General features: G+C 34.2%; 2 protein-coding genes across 5 annotated transcripts; both read left to right on the top strand.

Annotated features, from left to right (window-relative positions):
* LOC104745913 (TSA1-like protein) lies at nt 1–5,360 on the top strand. Of its 4 annotated transcripts, none has more exons than XM_010467293.3 (28): nt 1–324; nt 426–477; nt 563–604; nt 706–818; nt 936–1,005; nt 1,135–1,209; nt 1,285–1,332; nt 1,426–1,491; nt 1,595–1,642; nt 1,739–1,804; nt 1,895–1,942; nt 2,030–2,092; nt 2,180–2,227; nt 2,322–2,393; nt 2,487–2,534; nt 2,628–2,690; nt 2,790–2,837; nt 2,935–3,000; nt 3,081–3,128; nt 3,232–3,300; nt 3,387–3,434; nt 3,580–3,624; nt 3,705–3,755; nt 3,847–3,879; nt 3,966–4,022; nt 4,109–4,138; nt 4,236–4,339; nt 4,441–5,360. In XM_010467293.3, the coding sequence occupies exons 1-28, from the start codon at nt 250–252 to the stop codon at nt 5,143–5,145; spliced, it is 2,301 nt and encodes a 766-aa protein (XP_010465595.2). In that variant the 5' UTR covers nt 1–249; the 3' UTR covers nt 5,146–5,360. The 4 variants fall into 4 exon arrangements, with proteins under 4 accessions (XP_010465595.2, XP_087344894.1, XP_010465591.2 ...); XM_087488768.1 differs by having other exon boundaries at nt 53–324; nt 3,966–4,019; XM_010467289.3 differs by having other exon boundaries at nt 191–324; nt 1,414–1,491; nt 3,966–4,019.
* A 9,364-nt stretch (nt 5,361–14,724) lies between these two features.
* On the top strand, nt 14,725–18,317 carry LOC104745912 (uncharacterized). Its single transcript, XM_010467287.3, has 6 exons — nt 14,725–14,952; nt 15,156–15,246; nt 15,525–16,611; nt 16,886–17,715; nt 17,824–17,880; nt 17,978–18,317. Exons 3-6 carry the CDS (start codon nt 15,651–15,653, stop codon nt 18,218–18,220), a joined length of 2,091 nt encoding a protein of 696 aa, XP_010465589.2. The 5' UTR covers nt 14,725–14,952; nt 15,156–15,246; nt 15,525–15,650; the 3' UTR covers nt 18,221–18,317.
* The last annotated feature ends 470 nt before the right edge of the window (nt 18,318–18,787 follow it).

Below are 18,787 nucleotides of genomic sequence, written 5' to 3'. Positions count from 1 at the left end.
ATTGTTTAGTTACCTAACATAAAGAGTGGGATAACCAGGATCGTGAAAAAATAGCGTTAGATTGTTTGTAATCACTAATCAGGAACGTGAAAAGTATAAAAAAAATAAAAGCCACGTGAATATCTATTATTAAATAAAAAAGCCACGTTGAGTTATTATTTTACTTTGGTTTTATTTAAAGTCTTGTTATATGTTTTCCTCAAGCTTCAGCATAGTGTTATTTGATCTTTGTGATAACAATCTTCCGCAATGGGAACGAAGTTTTTAGCTCTAGGTTTGTCTCTTTGTCTCGTTCTCTCAAGCTTCTATGAAGTTTCTTGTCAGGTAATTACACAAAAGACATATGATCTTGTTGTTTCTTTACAAGAAACGAATCAATCATATATGATCAACTGATTTCAAATGCATTTGAATTTTGGTTTCAGGATGAAGGAACTGGAGGTTTGAGTGTAGGTCTAATCGAGCATGAATATCAAGGTATGTCTTTAAGATTTAAGAATCGTAGTTTAACACGATTCTCTTAATATAACCAGGAGATGATGACTTTTTTTCTTGGTTGCAGCTAATGTCAATTCTCTCCAAGGCAATGAAGCATCAGATCAAAGTAAGACTTATCTCTCCTCTCTTTCTTTCTCTATCTTGTTTCTTTTCTTCTTCTGGAATTTTCTTTTTTAATATAGTTTTCTATGTTGTGTGACTAATCAGCTGAGACCAGTGGTCAGAAAAACAGCACAGTGACTGATAACAACACTATATCTCTGTCTCTAACTGAAGAATCAGTGGAAACTCTTAAAGAATCTGAAGACACATCAGCTCAGGTTAACTACTGTTTATGTGATCAACTTAAAATTGGATTTTGGTTTAGAATGAATGACAATAAGTTAAAAGATTCCTGCCAGTTAAGCTCTTGTTTCTTTTACTTTGGATCTATATAGGTAGGAGCTGTTACTGATGAAGTCAAGAAAAGTTCGAGCATGTTGGACCATATCGAACTTGAGTTCGAAGGTAAGTGAAGATGTTTTACTCTGTTTTTGCTCTGTTTTCTTAAAACTTTCGGACAGTTGATATTATATACGTGTCTGGAAGAAGCCTTGGATCATCTTTTTTGTTTTCTTTTGTGTTTCTTGATTACAGCCCATGTCAATGAACTTAAAAAGGCTGGATCTGATGTTATCAACAAAGTTGATAGATCTAAGGATGATGAAGAAGGTTAAACAAAAGAAAATTCTTCCTCTTTAATGTGATCATTTTTGCTAAGCTCTTATACTGTCTTTGTTGTTTCAGCTGTTAGGAGACATAAAATGTTGGAAGCCATTGAGCGCGAGTTTGAAGGTACCTTTCCATGTTTCTGTCTAGCTTTTTAAGTTTAAGTTCTTGTAAAAACTGTGGTTGATCAAGTCTTACTTACAAAAGAGTTACTTGCAGCTGCTGCTGCTGGATTTGAACAACTAAAGATTGATGATTCCACCCAAGGAATAGATGATGAACAATGTAACATAACACTCTTCCTCTAGTACTTTCTACGATCACATTTTGTTCTTCCTACATATTATTCTAAGTCCAAGTTCTCTGTTCTTTTTTTTTTTTGTTACAGCTGCAAAGAGACAAAGCATGTTGGATGAGATTGAACGTGACTTTGAAGGTATCTCTCCACATAACATTTGTCTTTTTAACAACTTCTTGAAATCGAAAAAGTTAACTAACAATTGGATTCTGTCCTCTGTTACATTTCTTGCAGCTGCTACAAAGGGTCTTGAACAATTAAAGGCTGATGATTTAACAGGAGTCAATGATGAAGAACACGGTAAAGAAAACTCTCTCATTTTTATGGTTTTTGATGCCTTGTCTTACATATTATAGTACTCTTGAGTCAGGTTTTGTTGTCTTAATGTAGCTGCAAGGAGAGAAAAGATGCTAGAAGAGATCGAAAGAGAGTTCGAAGGTAGGTATCTTGACTAACAAGTATCTTGTCTTAATTAGATATCTTCTGCAGAACCATCCTAAACCTCTGTTTTTACTCTGTTTGCAGAAGCTACAAAAGGTCTTGAAGAACTAAGGCACTCAACCTCAAGCACAGATGATGAAGCACACTGTAATATTGTGTTTCCCTCTATTTCAATGATCTTTTAGTCTCAGATACAGTATTCAAAACATATATATATCTTATGTCTTGTTGTAGCTGCAAAGAGAGAGAATATGCTAGATGCAATTGAACGCGAGTTTGAAGGTATGACATACTCAATATTTATCTCAATTGATTTACAATCTTTATCTGAGACTTTTTAGATTTATGATTATGTTTGCTTTTCTTCCACTTGCAGCTGTTACCAGTGGTCTTAAAGGGCTAAAGATTAATGCTCACACTGTCAAAGATGAAGATGATTCAGAAAAAGGTAAGATATTGTTATACATTGATACTTTTTTTTTGTCCACCATACTTTAACCTAGAGAATGATACATGAATATATGATATGCCTTATTTACAGCTGCCAAGAGACAAAGTATGCTAGATGCAATTGACCGCGAGTTTGAAGGTAAATTGACATACCAATCATTATAATGCAGAGAGAATCTTTAAATCTTTATTGGTTTCAAGAAGTTCTGAGAGTTTGTTTCTTCTCTTGCAGCCGTTACTGAGAGTTTTAAGCAACTTGAAGATCTCGCCGATAGCAAACAGGAGGGAGACCAATGTAAGAAGCTCTTTCCATTTAAACATTTTTTTGGGTTCATTAACCTTTCTTGTAGCGTACGTAATTCTCAGAGAGGTCTACTTATGTCTTTGTCATCAGCTGCAACGAGGCAAAGTATGTTGGATGAGGTTGAACGTGAATTTGAAGGTAACTTTGACATATTAGTATTCGCTGTTAGTTCATTAGTTCTTATGGTACCTGAAATCTTGAATCATTTCATCTGTTTTGTGAAACTACTTTGCAGCTGCTGCAAGTAACCTGAAGCAGCTAAATCTTGACGACTTCACAGAAGGAGATGACGCTGCACAATGTAATAAGTTTTCTTCTCTACCTTTTCTGTGGACCTTGCTTCCATAGCTTTCTAAAGAATGTTTTTATGTTTTGTTACAGCTGCAAAGAGAAATAGCATGCTTGAAGCTATTGAACGAGAGTTTGAAGGTTACTTTCACATAACATATTGCAATTCTTAGCTGAATGTGAATAAATACAAATAGGTCAAGTAGATAAGTCTTCTTCTGTTTTTTATGTTCTTACATTACAGCCGCTACAAAAGGACTTGAAGAGTTAAAGACTAACGATTCAACCGATGGCAAGGATGATGATGAACATGGTAAAAGTTTTTGCCCCTTATTTCTTTTGCTGTTTCTTTATTTCTTATGTATCATGAATCAGCTCTATTTCCATGTTTTGTTACAGCTGCAAGGAGAAAAAGTATGCTTGATGCTATTGAACTCGAGTTTGAAGGTACTTTAACATATATTCCTCTCTCTAACTTTGAAGGAACCTTGAACTATCCTTGGTGTAATAAGTCTTGTTAATCAGATGAATCCAAATCATATACAACAAGTAATCATGATCTTACATGAATAGTTTCATTTTCCTTTTTCAGCCGCAACAAGAGGCCTTAATGAGATAAAGAATGAATCAAAACAAGGTAAATAACTTGATCCTTTTGTTCCTCAGAGTCAGAGCCTTGTGAGACACGTTTTAAGTCCTTTTCTCTTTTCTTAACAGATGAAAACAAGAGAAGCATTATGTTGGAAGCAATCGAACGCGAATTTGAAGGTAACCTTAAGAACTAAATAATTCTTATAAAAACAAGGACAGTCTCTAACAGTTTGCTTTGGTTGTCTTCTTGTTTAATTCTAACTTGCAGCTGTTACAATTGCAAAGACTAATGGAGATGACTGTAAGAAACTGTTTCAATATTATTCTTAGGTCATTTTATTTCAGAATCTCTATGGTAGCTCTTATTTGCATGTTTTGTGTCAACAGCTGCAAAGAGTACGTCAACCATAACTGTAGCGCAGAAAACTTATGCCGGAAACAGTGGTACTTCCTCTTCAGATTTTCACAAATATATCTTTCTAAAAGGAAACAATTAATATCTCAATGTTTATATGTTCTTTCTTTAACAGCTGGTTTAGAAGGTCTTCTAAAGCCTGCAGGTTAGCTTTGAAACTAATTATTATGAATGTTAAGATGTTAAGAAACTCACAAGAGAGCTATTCTTACTTGTATTCTCTCTGTTTTTGTTTCTTGCAGATGGTGTATGTGGTTGTTTTAACCAAGACAAAGATGGTCTTAAGGCAGACACAGATTCTTCGATTAACATAGCGGAGATACTCGCTGAAGAATCCAAATCCCAGGTTCGTTTTAGTTTTATAGATCGTTCTTGAACAGACAATGGAAGGCTCTCAAATTTATATCAATCTCAGTTTCTTGATATCTTTTGACTTGACTTTGGTAGGGCTCAGAGACTTCTCGCCTCACCATGTCATTGAACAATCTTGTTCATACCCATAGAGAACAAACGTCCTCAAAGGTAAGCTCAGTCCTTGGCTCATCATCGGTTACTTCTACCACAAGCGAATCATCCGCTACATCAGAGAGCATAGAGGGATTGAAGCTAACCCTAAAGAAGCTGCGCGGTCTAAGTGCACGTGATCTCGTAAACCATCCAAACTTCGATGAGATTATAGCAGCCGGTACACGTTACGAGGTACTCAGCTCAGCTTCTATTGGTTACATCTCTTTGCTAGCCAAATACAAAACCGTCATTAAAGAAGGACTCGAGGCTTCTCAGAGAGTCCAGATTGCTCAAACTCGAGCCAAACTGTTGAAAGAAACCGCAATGGAGAAGCAGAGATCCGTAGACTCGGTCTTTGCATCGGCAAAGATCACGGCTCAACGTGGAGACGCGTTGCACATCAGAATCGTTGCGATCAAGAGACTGCTGGCGAAGCTAGAAGCAGAGAAAGTGAACGTTGATTCAAAGTTTACGTCGTTGACGACGAGTCTGTCACAGCTTCTCAAGGAGGCTTCCCAGGCCTACGAAGAGTATCACGAGGCGGTGCGTAAGGCAAAGGACGAGCAAGCGGCAGAGGAATTTGCACTAGAGACGACCAAGAGAGCAGAACAGATATGGGTTGAGTTTCTTAGTTCGCTTAATTGAGCTAATGAGATTCTTGATTGTATTTAAAGCACATGTTCAATTAGTTGTGGTTCTTGTGTTTTATTTCCTGGTCTTGTTTTGTTTGAGACTTTGTTTGTTGGTTATATCAGGTGAGAGAGGTTGAAAGATCTTTGAGAGAGAGATAAACTGAGAAATTTGTTACAAAATAATGTATTAGTCGATCGTCTTATAATAAAACTTTTTTTTCTTTCTAAGCTAATGCAAAATATAAAATCTTGAAAAGTTTTAAATAAGTGTGAAATAGAATGATGAAATCAACAAAATCATACTGATCTATAAATAAGAAACCCATTTTTTGTGTCCACTTTAATCGAACGGATGAGATTGTTTCTATTAACTTATCTAACGGTTTTAAATTATTAATGATTTCAACAGTTGCAAGTTTTTTTTTCCAATAATCGTGTTTCTACGTCGTACCCCCATCTTTTAAAAATCGCACCTATTAAACTATTTGTTAATGATCTCACAAGTTGCAATGTTTCGGTCCAACAATTGTGTTTCTTCGTTGCACCCCCAGCTTTCCATGTTGGCACCCGTTAGTTTTCACACCCTTTTGTTTTACACCTCTTTGTTTATAAAAAGTTGCAATGTCTTGATCCAACAATTGTGTTTATTTGTCGTACCCCTAACTTTTAATGGTTGCACTAGTTAGTTTTTGCACCTTTTTGTTTCACACCTCTTTTTTTCACACTCTTTGTTTTTATATATATATATATATATATACAGATTTTTATGGACTTTGAAAAGAGTTTTTGTTCTTTGAGTATTATTAATGATCTTACCCTTTGTTAATGATCTCAAAAGTTGCAAAGTTTCGATCCAACAAATGTGTTTCTTCGTTGCACCCCCAATTTTCCATATTGTCACCCGTTAGTTTTCACACCCTTTTATTTTACACCTCTTTGTTTTCACACTTCTTTGTTTTATATATATACAGATTTTTATGGACTTTGAAAAGAGTTTTTGTTCTTTGAGTATTATTAATGATCTTACCCTTTGTTAATGATCTCAAAAGTTGCAAAGTTTCGATCCAACAATTGTGTTTCTTCGTTGCACCCCCAGTTTTCCATGTTGGCACCCGTTAGTTTTCACACCTTTTTGTTTAACACCTCTTTGTTTATATAAAGTTGCAATGTTTTGATCCAACAATTGTGGTTCTTCGTCGTACCCCTAGCTTTCAATGGTTGCACTTGTTAGTTTTTGTCCCTTTTTGTTTCACACCTTTTTGTTTCACACCTCTTTGTTTTCACATTCTTTGTTTTTTTTTATAATATATATACGGATTTTTATGGACTTTGAAAAGAGTTTTTGTTCTTTGAGTATGAATAATGATCTCACCCTTTGTTAATGATCTCAAAAGTTGCAAAGTTTTGGTCAATCAATTGTGTTTTTTCGTTTCATGTCCAGCTTTCTATGTTGGCACCCGCTAGTTTTCACACCCTTTTGTTTTACACCTCTTTGTTTTCACACTTCTTTGTTTTTATATATATACAGATTATTGTGGACTTTAAAAAAAGTTTTTGTTCTTTGAGTATTATTAATGATCTTACCCTTTGTTAATGATCTCAAAAGTTGCAAAGTTTCGATCTAACAATTGTGTTTCTTCATTGCACCCCCAGTTTTCCATGTTGGCAACGTTATTTTTCACACCCTTTTGTTTTACGCCTATTTGTTTTCACACCTCTTTGTTTTTATATATATACAGATTTTTATGGACTTTGAAAATAGTTTTTGTTCTTTGAGTATTATTAATGATCTTACCCTTTGTTAATGATCTCAAAAGTTGCAAAGTTTTGATCCAACAATTGTGTTTCTTCGTTGCACCCCCAGTTTTCCATGTTGGCACCCGTTAGTTTTCACACCCATTTGTTTAACACCTCTTTGTTTATATAAAGTTGCAATGTTTTGATCCAACAATTGTGGTTCTTCGTCGTACCCCTAGCTTTCAATGGTTGCACTTGTTAGTTTTCGCACCTTTTTGTTTCTTACCTTTTTGTTTCTTACCTTTTTGTTTCACACCTCTTTGTTATCACACTCTTTGTTTTTTTTTCAATAATATATATACAGATTTTTATGGAATTTGAAAAGAGTTTTTGTTCTTTGAGTATGATTAAAGATCTCACCCTTTGCTAATGATCTCAAAAGTTGCAAAGTTTTGGTCCAACAATTGTGTTTCTTTGTTGCACGTCCAACTTTCTATGTTGGCACCCATTAGTTTTCACACCCTTTTGTTTTACACCTCTTTGTTTTCACACATCTTTGTTTATATATATATATATACAGATTTTATGGACTTTGAAAAGAGTTTTTGTTCTTTGAGTATTATTAATGATCTTACCTTTTGTTAATTATCTCAAAAGTTGCAAAGTGTCGATCCAACAATTGTGTTTCTTCGTTGCACCCCCAATTTCCATGTTGGCACCTGTTAGTTTTCACACCCTTTTTGTTTTACACCTCTTTGTTTTCATACCTCTTTGTTTTTATATATATACAAATTTTTATGGATTTTGAAAAGAGTTTTTATTCTTTGAGTATTATTAATGATTTTACCCTTTGTTAATGATCTCAAAAGTTGCAAAGTTTCGATCCAACAATTGTGTTTCTTCGTTGCACCCCCAGTTTTCTATGTTGGCACCTGTTAGTTTTCACACCCTTTTGTTTAACACCTCTTTGTTTATATAAAGTTGCAATGTTTTGATCCAACAATTGTGGTTCTTCGTCGTACCCCTAGCTTTCAATGGTTGCACTTGTTAGTTTTCGCACCTTTTTGTTTCTTACCTTTTTGTTTATTACCTTTTTGTTTCACACCTCTTTGTTATCACACTCTTTGTTTTTTTTTAATAATATATATACAGATTTTTATGGAATTTGAAAAGAGTTTTTGTTCTTTGAGTATGATTAATGATCTCACCCTTTGCTAATGATCTCAAAAGTTGCAAAGTTTTGGTCCAACAATTGTGTTTCTTTGTTGCACGTCCAACTTTCTATGTTGGCACCCGTTAGTTTTCACACCCTTTTGTTTTACACCTCTTTGTTTTCACACATCTTTGTTTATATATATATATATACAGATTTTATGGACTTTGAAAAGAGTTTTTGTTCTTTGAGTATTATTAATGATCTTACCTTTTGTTAATTATCTCAAAAGTTGCAAAGTTTCGATCCAACAATTGTGTTTCTTCGTTGCACCCCCAGTTTCCATGTTGGCACCTGTTAGTTTTCACACCCTTTTTGTTTTACACCTCTTTGTTTTCATACCTCTTTGTTTTTATATATATACAAATTTTTATGGATTTTGAAAAGAGTTTTTATTCTTTGAGTATTATTAATGATTTTACCCTTTGTTAATGATCTCAAAAGTTGCAAAGTTTCAATCCAACAATTGTGTTTCTTCGTTGTACCCCCAGTTTTCTATGTTGGCACCTGTTAGTTTTCACACCCTTTTGTTTAACACCTCTTTGTTTATATAAAGTTGCAATGTTTTGATCCAACAATTGTGGTTCTTCGTCGTACCCCTAGCTTTCAATGGTTGCACTTGTTAGTTTTCGCACCTTTTTGTTTCTTACCTTTTTGTTTCACACCTCTTTGTTATCACACTCTTTGTTTTTTTTTATAATATATATACAAATTTTTATGGAATTTGAAAAGAGTTTTTGTTCTTTGAGTATGATTAATGATCTCACCCTTTGTTAATGATATCAAAAGTTGCAAAGTTTTGGTCCAACAATTGTGTTTCTTAGTTGCACGTCCAGCTTTCTATGTTGGCACCCATTAGTTTTCACACCCTTTTGTTTTACACCTCTTTGTTTTAACACCTCTTTGTTTTATATATATATACAGATTGTTATGGACTTTGAAAAGAGTTTTTGTTCTTTGAGTATTATCAATGATCTTACCCTTTGTTAATGATCTCAAAAGTTGCAAAGTTTCGATCCAACAATTGCGTTTCTTCGTTGCATCCCCAGTTTTCCATGTTGGCACCCGTTAGTTTTCACACCTTTTGTTTTACACCTCTTTGTTTTCACACATCTTTGTTTATATATATATATATATATATATATACAGATTTTATGGACTTTGAAAAGAGTTTTTGTTCTTTGAATATTATTAATGATCTTACATTTTGTTAATTATCTCAAAAGTTACAAAGTTTCGATCCAACAATTGTGTTTCTTCGTTGCACCCCCAGTTTCCATGTTGGCACCTGTTAGTTTTCACACCCTTTTTGTTTTACACCTCTTTGTTTTCATACCTCTTTGTTTTTATATATATACAGATTTTTAGCGATTTTGAAAAGAGTTTTTATTCTTTGAGTATTATTAATGATTTTACCCTTTGTTAATGATCTCAAAAGTTGCAAAGTTTCGATCCAACAATTGTGTTTCTTCGTTGTACCCCCAGTTTTCTATGTTGGCACCTATTAGTTTTCACACCCTTTTGTTTAACACCTCTTTGTTTATATAAAGTTGCAATGTTTTGATCCAACAATTGTGGTTCTTCGTCGTACCCCTAGCTTTCAATGGTTGCACTTGTTAGTTTTCGCACCTTTTTGTTTCTTACCTTTTTGTTTCACACCTCTTTGTTATCACACTCTTTGTTTTTTTTTATAATATATATACAAATTTTTATGGAATTTGAAAAGAGTTTTTGTTCTTTGAGTATGATTAATGATCTCACCCTTTGTTAATGATATCAAAAGTTGTAAAGTTTTGGTCCAACAATTGTGTTTCTTAGTTGCACGTCCATCTTTCTATGTTGGCACCCATTAGTTTTCACACCCTTTTGTTTTACACCTCTTTGTTTTAACACCTCTTTGTTATATATATATATATATATATGTATATATATATATATATATACAGATTGTTATGGACTTTGAAAAGAGTTTTTGTTCTTTGAGTATTATTAATGATCTTACCCTTTGTTAATGATCTCAAAAGTTGCAAAGTTTCGATCCAACAATTGCGTTTCTTCGTTGCATCCCCAGTTTTCCATGTTGGCACCCGTTAGTTTTCACACCTTTTGTTTTACACCTCTTTGTTTTCACACCTCTTCGTTTTTATATATATACAGATTTTTATGGACTTTGAAAATAGTTTTTGTTCTTTGAGTATTATTAATGATCTTACCCTTTGTTAATGATCTCAAAAGTTGCAAAGTTTCGATCCAACAATTGTGTTTCTTCGTTGCACCCCCAGTTTTCTATGTTGGCACCTGTTAGTTTTCACACCCTTTTGTTTAACACCTCTTTGTTTATATAAAGTTGCAATGTTTTGATCCAAAAATTGTGGTTCTTCGTCGTACCCCTAGCTTTCAATGGTTGCACTTGTTAGTTTTCGCACCTTTTTGTTTCTTACCTTTTTGTTTCACACCTCTTTGTTATCACACTCTTTGTTTTTTTTATAATATATATACAAATTTTTATGGAATTTGAAAAGAGTTTTTGTTCTTTGAGTATGATTAATGATCTCACCCTTTGTTAATGATATCAAAAGTTGCAAAGTTTTGGTCCAACAATTGTGTTTCTTAGTTGCACGTCCAGCTTTCTATGTTAGCACCCATTAGTTTTCACACCCTTTTGTTTTACACCTCTTTGTTTTAACACCTCTTTGTTATATATATATATATATATATATATATATATATACAGATTGTTATGGACTTTGAAAAGAGTTTTTGTTCTTTGAGTATTATTAATGATCTTACCCTTTGTTAATGATCTCAAAAGTTGCAAAGTTTCAATCCAACAATTACGTTTCTTCGTTGCCACCCTAGTTTTCCATGTTGGCACCCGTTAGTTTTCACACCCTTTAGTTTTACACCTCTTTGTTTTCACACCTCTTCGTTTTTATATATATACAGATTTTTATGGACTTTGAAAAGAGTTTTGTTCTTTGAGTATTGTTAATGATCTTACCCTTTGTTAATGATCTCAAAAGTTGCAAAGTTTAGATCAAACAATTGTGTTTCTTCGTTGCACCCCCAATTTTCCATGTTGGCACCCTATAGTTTTCACCCCTTTTTGTTTAACACCTCTTTGTTTATATAAAGTTGCAATGTTTTGATCCTAAAATCGTGGTTCTTCGTCGTACCCCTAGCTTTCAATGGTTGCACTTGTTAGTTTTCGCACCTTTTTGTTTCACACCTCTTTGTTATCACACTCTTTGTTTTTTTATAATATATATACAAATTTTTATGGAATTTGAAAAGAGTTTTTGTTCTTTGAGTATGATTAATGATCTCACCCTTTGTTAATGATTTCAAAAGTTGCAAAGTTTTGGTCCAACAATTATGTTTTTTCGTTGCACGTCCAGCTTTCTATGTTGGCACCCGTTAGTTTTGACACCCTTTTGTTTTACACCTCTTTGTTTTCACACCTCTTTGTTTATATATATATATATATATATATATAGTGGCGGATCTAGAAGAAAAAATGATATGGGGCACTATTTAAAATATTAAAAAGAAAATAATGAAATGAATACAAAAACTACAGAATAGGGGCATCTGAGCCTGGTCACAAAGGTTTGCATGGGGCACGTTACACCAACTGTGCTAAGTAATCGTTATACAAATCTGAACAAATGAACCAATAATTAGCAAAGAGCATGGGGCACGTGCCCCACCTCCCAACACTCTACATCCGCCCCTATATATATATATATAGATTGTTATGGACTTTTAAAAAAGTTTTTGTTCTTTGAGTATTATTAATGATCTTACCTTTTGTTAATGATTTCAAAAGTTGCAAAGTTTCGATACAACAATTGTGTTTCTTCGTTGCACCCCTAGTTTTCCATGTTGGCACCCATTAGTTTTCACACCCTTTTGTTTTACACCTCTTTGTTTTTATATATATACAGATTTTTATGGAGTTTGAAATTTTTTTTTGTTCTTTGAGTATTAATAATGATCTTACCCTTTGTTAATGATCTTAAAAGTTGCAAAGTTTCGATCCAACAATTGTGTTTCTTCGTTGCACCCCCAGTTTTCCATGTTGGCACCCCTTAGTTTTCACACCCTTTTGTTTTACACCTCTTTGTTTATATAAAGTTACAATATTTTGATCCAACAATTGTGGTTCTTCGTCGTACTCCTAGCTTTCATTGGTTGCACTTGTTAGTTTTCGCACCTTTTTGTTTCACACCTTTTTGTTTCATACCTCTTTGTTTTCACACTCTTTTTTTTTTAATATATATATACATATTTTTATGGACTTTGAAAAGAGTTTTTGTTCTTTGACTATGATTAATGATCTCACCCTTTGTTAATGATCTCAAAAGTTGCAAAGTTTTGGTCCAACAATTGTGTTTCTTCGTTGCACGTGCAGCTTTCTATGTTGGCACCCGTTAGTTTTCACACCCTTTTGTTTTACACCTCTTTGTTGATATAAAGTTGCAATGTTTTGATCCAAAAATTGTGTTTCTTCGTCATACCCTTAGCTTTCAATGGTTGCAATTGTTAGTTTTTGCACCTTTTAGTTTCATACCTCTTTGTTTTCACACCTCTTTGTTTTTATATGTATACATATTTTTATGGACTTTGAAAAGAGTTTTTGATATTTGAGTATTATTAATGATCTTACCCTTTGTTATTGATCTCAAAATTTGCAAAGTTTCGATCCAACAATTGTGTTTATTCGTTGCACCCCCAGTTTTCCATGTTAGCACCCGTTAGCTTACACATTTTTTGTTTTACACCTCTTTGTTTATATAAAGTTGCAATGTTTTGATCCAACAATTGTGTTTCTTCTTCATACTCCTAGCTTTCAATGTTTGCACTTGTTAGTTTTCTCACATTTGTTTCACACCTCTTTGTTTTCACACTTTTCTGTTTATATATATATATATATACATATTTTTATGGATTTTGAAAAGAGTTTTTTTTTTTTTGTCTTTGAGTATTGTTTCACTCTTCCAAAATTTAAAAATTAAGAGTATTATTTTCTTTTAATTTATTAATCAACATGATTGACTCATCTTCGTTAAAATTTGGATTGTTTTATATATCGATTCCTTCACCTAACTTTTGTTTGGTGTCGTTTTCCATCTAATATGTATTGATCATCTCTTCCAAGTATTAATCTAGGTAATTAATTGTGTTTACTAATTTTTCATAGATTTATCATTTTAGTCAATTTGGTTGGTTGCAGCTATGAACTCTTTCTCCCTGATTCTCTCATTATTTTTTTTATAAATTTTGATAGAATAATGATTTAAATTTTGTTTTATGTGAATATCTTTCAAAATTGATTATTTGAGTATGATTTAAACCTAGATTTATATATCTTTTAACATTATTATCTTCTTGTCACTGACTCAATTTTCATTTTTATATATACAACACAAATTTTATTTAACTAATTTGGTTGATTAATCTTAATAATTATTTATGACTTTGATACTATACACTTAAAGAATTACCGTAAAGTTTCACTCGAAATATGAAATTAGCAATGTTAGTCATTTCAAATTTTCACTTTCCCGTGCGTAAGAATTACCGTAAAGTTTCACTCGAAATATGAAATTAGCAATGTTAGTCATTTCAAATTTTCACTTTCTCGTGCGTAAGAATTACCGTAAAGTTTTCAATCGAAATGTGAAATTAGCAATGTTAGTCATTTTAAGTTTTCATTTTCCCGTACGGACTGCATCCTAGTAACTAAAATACTAATTATGAGATATCCCGTGCTTAAAGCACGAATTAACATTTTTTAAAATTTATAATATAATAATATAATTATTGTTTTAATAAAATCTTAATTTGAAATATAATAATAATTATAATAATCTCAATATAGTCATTTCAAGTTTTCATTTTCCCGTGCGGACTGCATCCTAGTAATTAAAATACTAATAAAGGATATCATGATTCTTTTTATTCTTCACATTCATATAGCTTAATAGCGTAATGATCGACTCATAATGACGATTTAAGAGGCTTCAAGATTTTAAGAGGCATATATTTCGTCCTAGGTACTATTACGTATTAACATTTGTTTACGAGTTAGTAATACTTAGAAGGGCTAAAATCAGAAATAGAGAGACTTGATTTCTTGTAATTGCAATTTGTTAGTAAACAAATCACATTAAATAGAGATTAGTTAGTCCTACTCCTACCACCATTTTCCTGATAACTCATAAAAGGACGTCGTAACCACTTGGATATAAGTATTTTTTTTTTTTTGACACACATGAATATAAGTATATACTGTATTTGTTTTGTCGGCTAATAAATTTATTTATAAAATTCAACAGATCATAATTTGTTTTCCTTTGAGATCCATCATAAATTCATAATTTAAGTGAAGAAAATGTTCTATAATGTTCTCTTGTTTTTTTTTTTTTTTTTTTTTTTGGATCAAATTTAAATTATGTTGTCACTCATCAGTCAATTTATTAAAATGCTCATATAATTTCTACAAATGTCCTTGGAAATTCACACGCAATTTTTTTAAAAAAAATAATGAAAACAGAGTAGCCCACACGTGTTGGCTAACACATGTGAGGCCATCTCATACTCGGAAAAAAGCGAAACGACAATTACTTTATTAGTTTTGACGTCAGGAAAACAACGATTAATAAACGATCAATTGGTCAAAAAAAAAAAGAAAGAAAAATCAGATAACAAATAAGAATCAGCCACCTCTCTCTCTCTTGGCTCTCTCCTCGTGCACAGCTCTCTGACTCCGTTAAGACTCCGAGTCTCTGAACTCTCTCTCTCTCTTTCTCGCCGCGATTGGTGGTGGCTCGAGCTTAGAGATCACCGGAGAAAACTGTATGCAATGTAATGTCTTCTTCTTCTTCTTCTTCTTCTTCTTCTTTTTCTTCTTTGTTTCTTTCTAATTCGTCTTCATCTGCTTCGTCTGCTTCTTTGCAAGTTCGTGTTGTTTTCTCATCTCTCTGCATCGACGATTCTTCTTTCTAGTTTTGTTGTTGAAGTACATTGACTTTTAGGATTCTTCTCTATCTTTTGCCTTTGAATCGTAGATTTCTGGGGGGAAAAAAACAAAGATCGCCTCAATCCTAGTTCCAAGCATCGGCTAACCAAGTCGGAAGTTCAATTTTGGTACCGGAATTAGTAAGATTGCTCGCTTCGATCTTGATCTTTTTTTATATACATTGGCTTTATTTCGTAATCGGAAACTGTTTCTCTATTTCGTCAACGCGGTTTCAGTTCTGATTCTATCTTTATATGGAAGTGGCGATTTCATATACCAATTGAATTTGAGTTTGTTTAGATTTTAGCAGTGAGGGAACTGAATCATAAGTGATACTATATATATATATATATATATATAGCTGGTTTACAAGTACTTGTTATGTAAACCATGCTGATGATTGATTTTATCTTTCTAGGTTGCTGCTGAGAGTTGATGGAATGAAGTGAAATGGAACTTGTCAATGCTTGTGGTTTTGTGGCTTATTGAAGTCTGGGGAATAATAGTAGGATATTGAGGATGTTACTGTTGTAAAGAAAAAAGTATGGAAGACCTTCGTCTGTCACCGCTGAAACTAGGTAGCTTTAAGTCTTCATTGTCAGGGAGGTCTACTCCAAAGGGTTCACCTACATTTAGGAGAGTTCATTCAGGCAGGACTCCACGTAGAGATGGCAAAGGTAGTGGTGGAGCAGGTGTTCAGTGGTTCAGAAGTAACCGTCTGCTATATTGGCTACTTTTGATTACTCTTTGGACCTATCTTGGATTTTATGTTCAGTCCAGATGGGCGCATGATGATGATAGCAAAGTTGAGTTTTTACGGTTTGGAGGCAAACTGAGAGAAGATGTTTTGCATGTGGAGCAGACTAAACGACTTGATTCAGTTGCTAATGGGAGTTCTCATGCTGTAGTAGATAATACCAATATAATTCATATAGGTGTAAATAAAAGGATGCATGTAACTTTGGCCAAGAAAGAGGATGTCACATCTCGAACAAGCTTGAGTTCCAGGAGGAGGACCAGAAAAGGTAGTCGTAGTTCACGTGCAAGGATTCGTAGTAAGCAGAAGGTGAGGAAAGTGATGGAGACTAGGGACTTGGACGAGCAAGATCAAGAACTTCCAAAGACTAATGTCACCTACGGTAAACTTTTTGGTCCGTTTGGATCGCTAGAGGATAGAATTCTTGAATGGAGTCCGCAAAAGCGATCAGGGACCTGTGACAGGAAATCAGACTTTAAACGTCTTGTTTGGTCTAGAAGATTCGTCCTACTTTTCCATGAACTATCAATGACTGGTGCTCCAATTTCAATGATGGAGTTGGCTTCCGAGCTTTTGAGCTGTGGTGCAACAGTATATGCTGTAGTTTTGAGTAGAAGGGGTGGATTATTGCAAGAGCTCACAAGGAGAAGGATCAAAGTGGTTGAAGACAAAGGAGAACTCAGCTTCAAAACTGCCATGAAAGCAGATCTTGTTATTGCAGGATCAGCAGTCTGTGCCTCATGGATAGGTAAGGAAAAATAGATCTGCTGATTCTTTGACATCACTATTTGCATGAGTATATATTGACTATCATGTTCAGAAATGCGTACCATAGCCCATTCCTACTGAAAGATGCATTGTTAATCTAGAAGTTGTCAAATATAGCATGCTCGCTTTCGATTGTTTTCTATTAGTGCAAGTTTTATATATTTTTCATCAAAACAATTGTTGAAGCATGTTCAATATTCCTTTTCTGCCTCAAGTTTGGATACTCATTATGATGTATGTTACAATCTCCGCAGATCAATACATGGATCACCATCCAGCTGGTGGAAGTCAAATCGCTTGGTGGGTGATGGAGAACCGGCGAGAGTACTTTGATCGAGCAAAACCTGTGCTCGACCGAGTGAAACTGCTAATTTTTCTATCTGAAGTACAGAGCAAACAATGGTTAACATGGTGTGAAGAGGACCATATAAAGCTTAGGTCTCAGCCGGTTATTGTTCCGCTGTCTGTTAATGATGAGTTGGCTTTTGTTGCCGGGATTTCCAGTTCACTAAATACTCCAACACTGACCCAGGAGATGATGAAGAAGAAAAGACAAACACTACGTGAATCAGTCAGAATGGAGTTCGGTTTGACAGATAGGGATATGCTTGTGATGTCTCTTAGCAGCATAAACCCGGGAAAGGGACAACTTCTTCTTCTTGAATCTACCGCCTTGGCACTGGAGAGACAACAAGAACAAGAACCAGTGACTAAAAGTAATCAGTCCAGAATCAAGAACCTCAATGGCATCAGGAAGGAAAAGATTAGTCTTTCTGTCAGACATCGTTTAAGAGGCTCACCACGGAAGATGAAAATCACGTCTCCTGCTATTGAAAATCCATCCGTTCTCACGGCCACTGGTAAAAGAAAGCTGTTGTTGTTTGGCAACGTAACACAGAAACAAAACCTTAAACTTCTTTTTGGATCAGTTGGGTCTAAGAGCAACAAAGTTGCATACGTTAAGGAAATGTTGAGCTTCTTGTCAAGCAATGGAAACTTATCGAAGTCTGTTCTGTGGACTCCAGCAACCACTCGTGTTGCCTCATTATACTCTGCTGCAGATGTCTACGTAACAAATTCCCAGGTAATTTTCCTCATCTTGATCCTTTTATGGCTTGCCCTCAAAACAGACACTATCAAATGCTTGATGCGTTATTCAACCTTTGTTTACCATCTTCAATTTGTGAAACAGGGAGTTGGTGAAACATTCGGGAGAGTGACTATCGAAGCAATGGCTTATGGTCTTCCGGTGAGAAACAAACGATAGACGAATCCATGTTTTATTATTCTGGAGAGACAAAAAGGCAATGTTCTCTCATCCTAATCATTGTTTTTAATGGGGACAGGTGCTTGGAACAGACGCTGGAGGAACAAAAGAGATAGTTGAGCACAATGTTACAGGGCTACTTCACCCTGTGGGGAGGCCAGGTAATAAATTTTTAGCTCAGAACCTTTTGCTTCTTCTTAGAAACCCATCTACAAGGCTACAACTAGGTAACCAAGGACGTGAAAAAGTTGAGAAGATGTACATGAAGCAGCATATGTACAAGAGATTTGTGGACGTACTAGTCAAATGTATGAGACCTTAAGTGTGTACTTCCCTCGTTTACTTTTGGTTTAGTACTGGTAAGATCGTGTATCAGAAAGTAAAAAAAAAAGAACAAAAACCCCCCAATTCTTACAAAATTTCTTGCTATTCTTTGAACTTATATTGCAATTTGAAATCATTACTCTCTCTTTTTGTTGGAATCTGTATCCTGGAAAGCTTAAGTACTTGGCGAATTTTATTACACGTGAAGGCATCAGGCACTAATTGTTCACTGAGTCGGTAATTGTCAGGCAAATTGTTGATTATTGTATGGGGCAGAGTGAGTTAGGAATAGTTTAATGAATCTTCTGATCCGCCATAAGTTTGACTTTGATGTCATTGCTTAATCGAGGGAATCTGATGCTTTGAGCTAAAGTTGTTCAGTACCAGATGTAGATTCAAACTATTTTTTTGGTTTCTTTTAGCAGTAACAAGACGGCAAAAAAAAAAAAAGAGCAGTAGCATAAATATTTAGAATCGTCTATACTCAACAGTAAAGCTATACATTACATATTCATATGGTACTTATAAAAGCATCCATATTTGTTTTTTTCCACCACAACCAACA

The sequence above is a fragment of the Camelina sativa genome, chromosome 15 (genome assembly GCF_030686135.1).
Source record: "Camelina sativa cultivar CO46 ecotype springtype chromosome 15, ASM3068613v1".
NCBI classification, from domain to species: Eukaryota; Viridiplantae; Streptophyta; class Magnoliopsida; order Brassicales; family Brassicaceae; genus Camelina; species Camelina sativa.
Note: the sequence above shows the minus strand (reverse complement) of the source record. Positions and strands in the feature narration are given on the sequence as shown.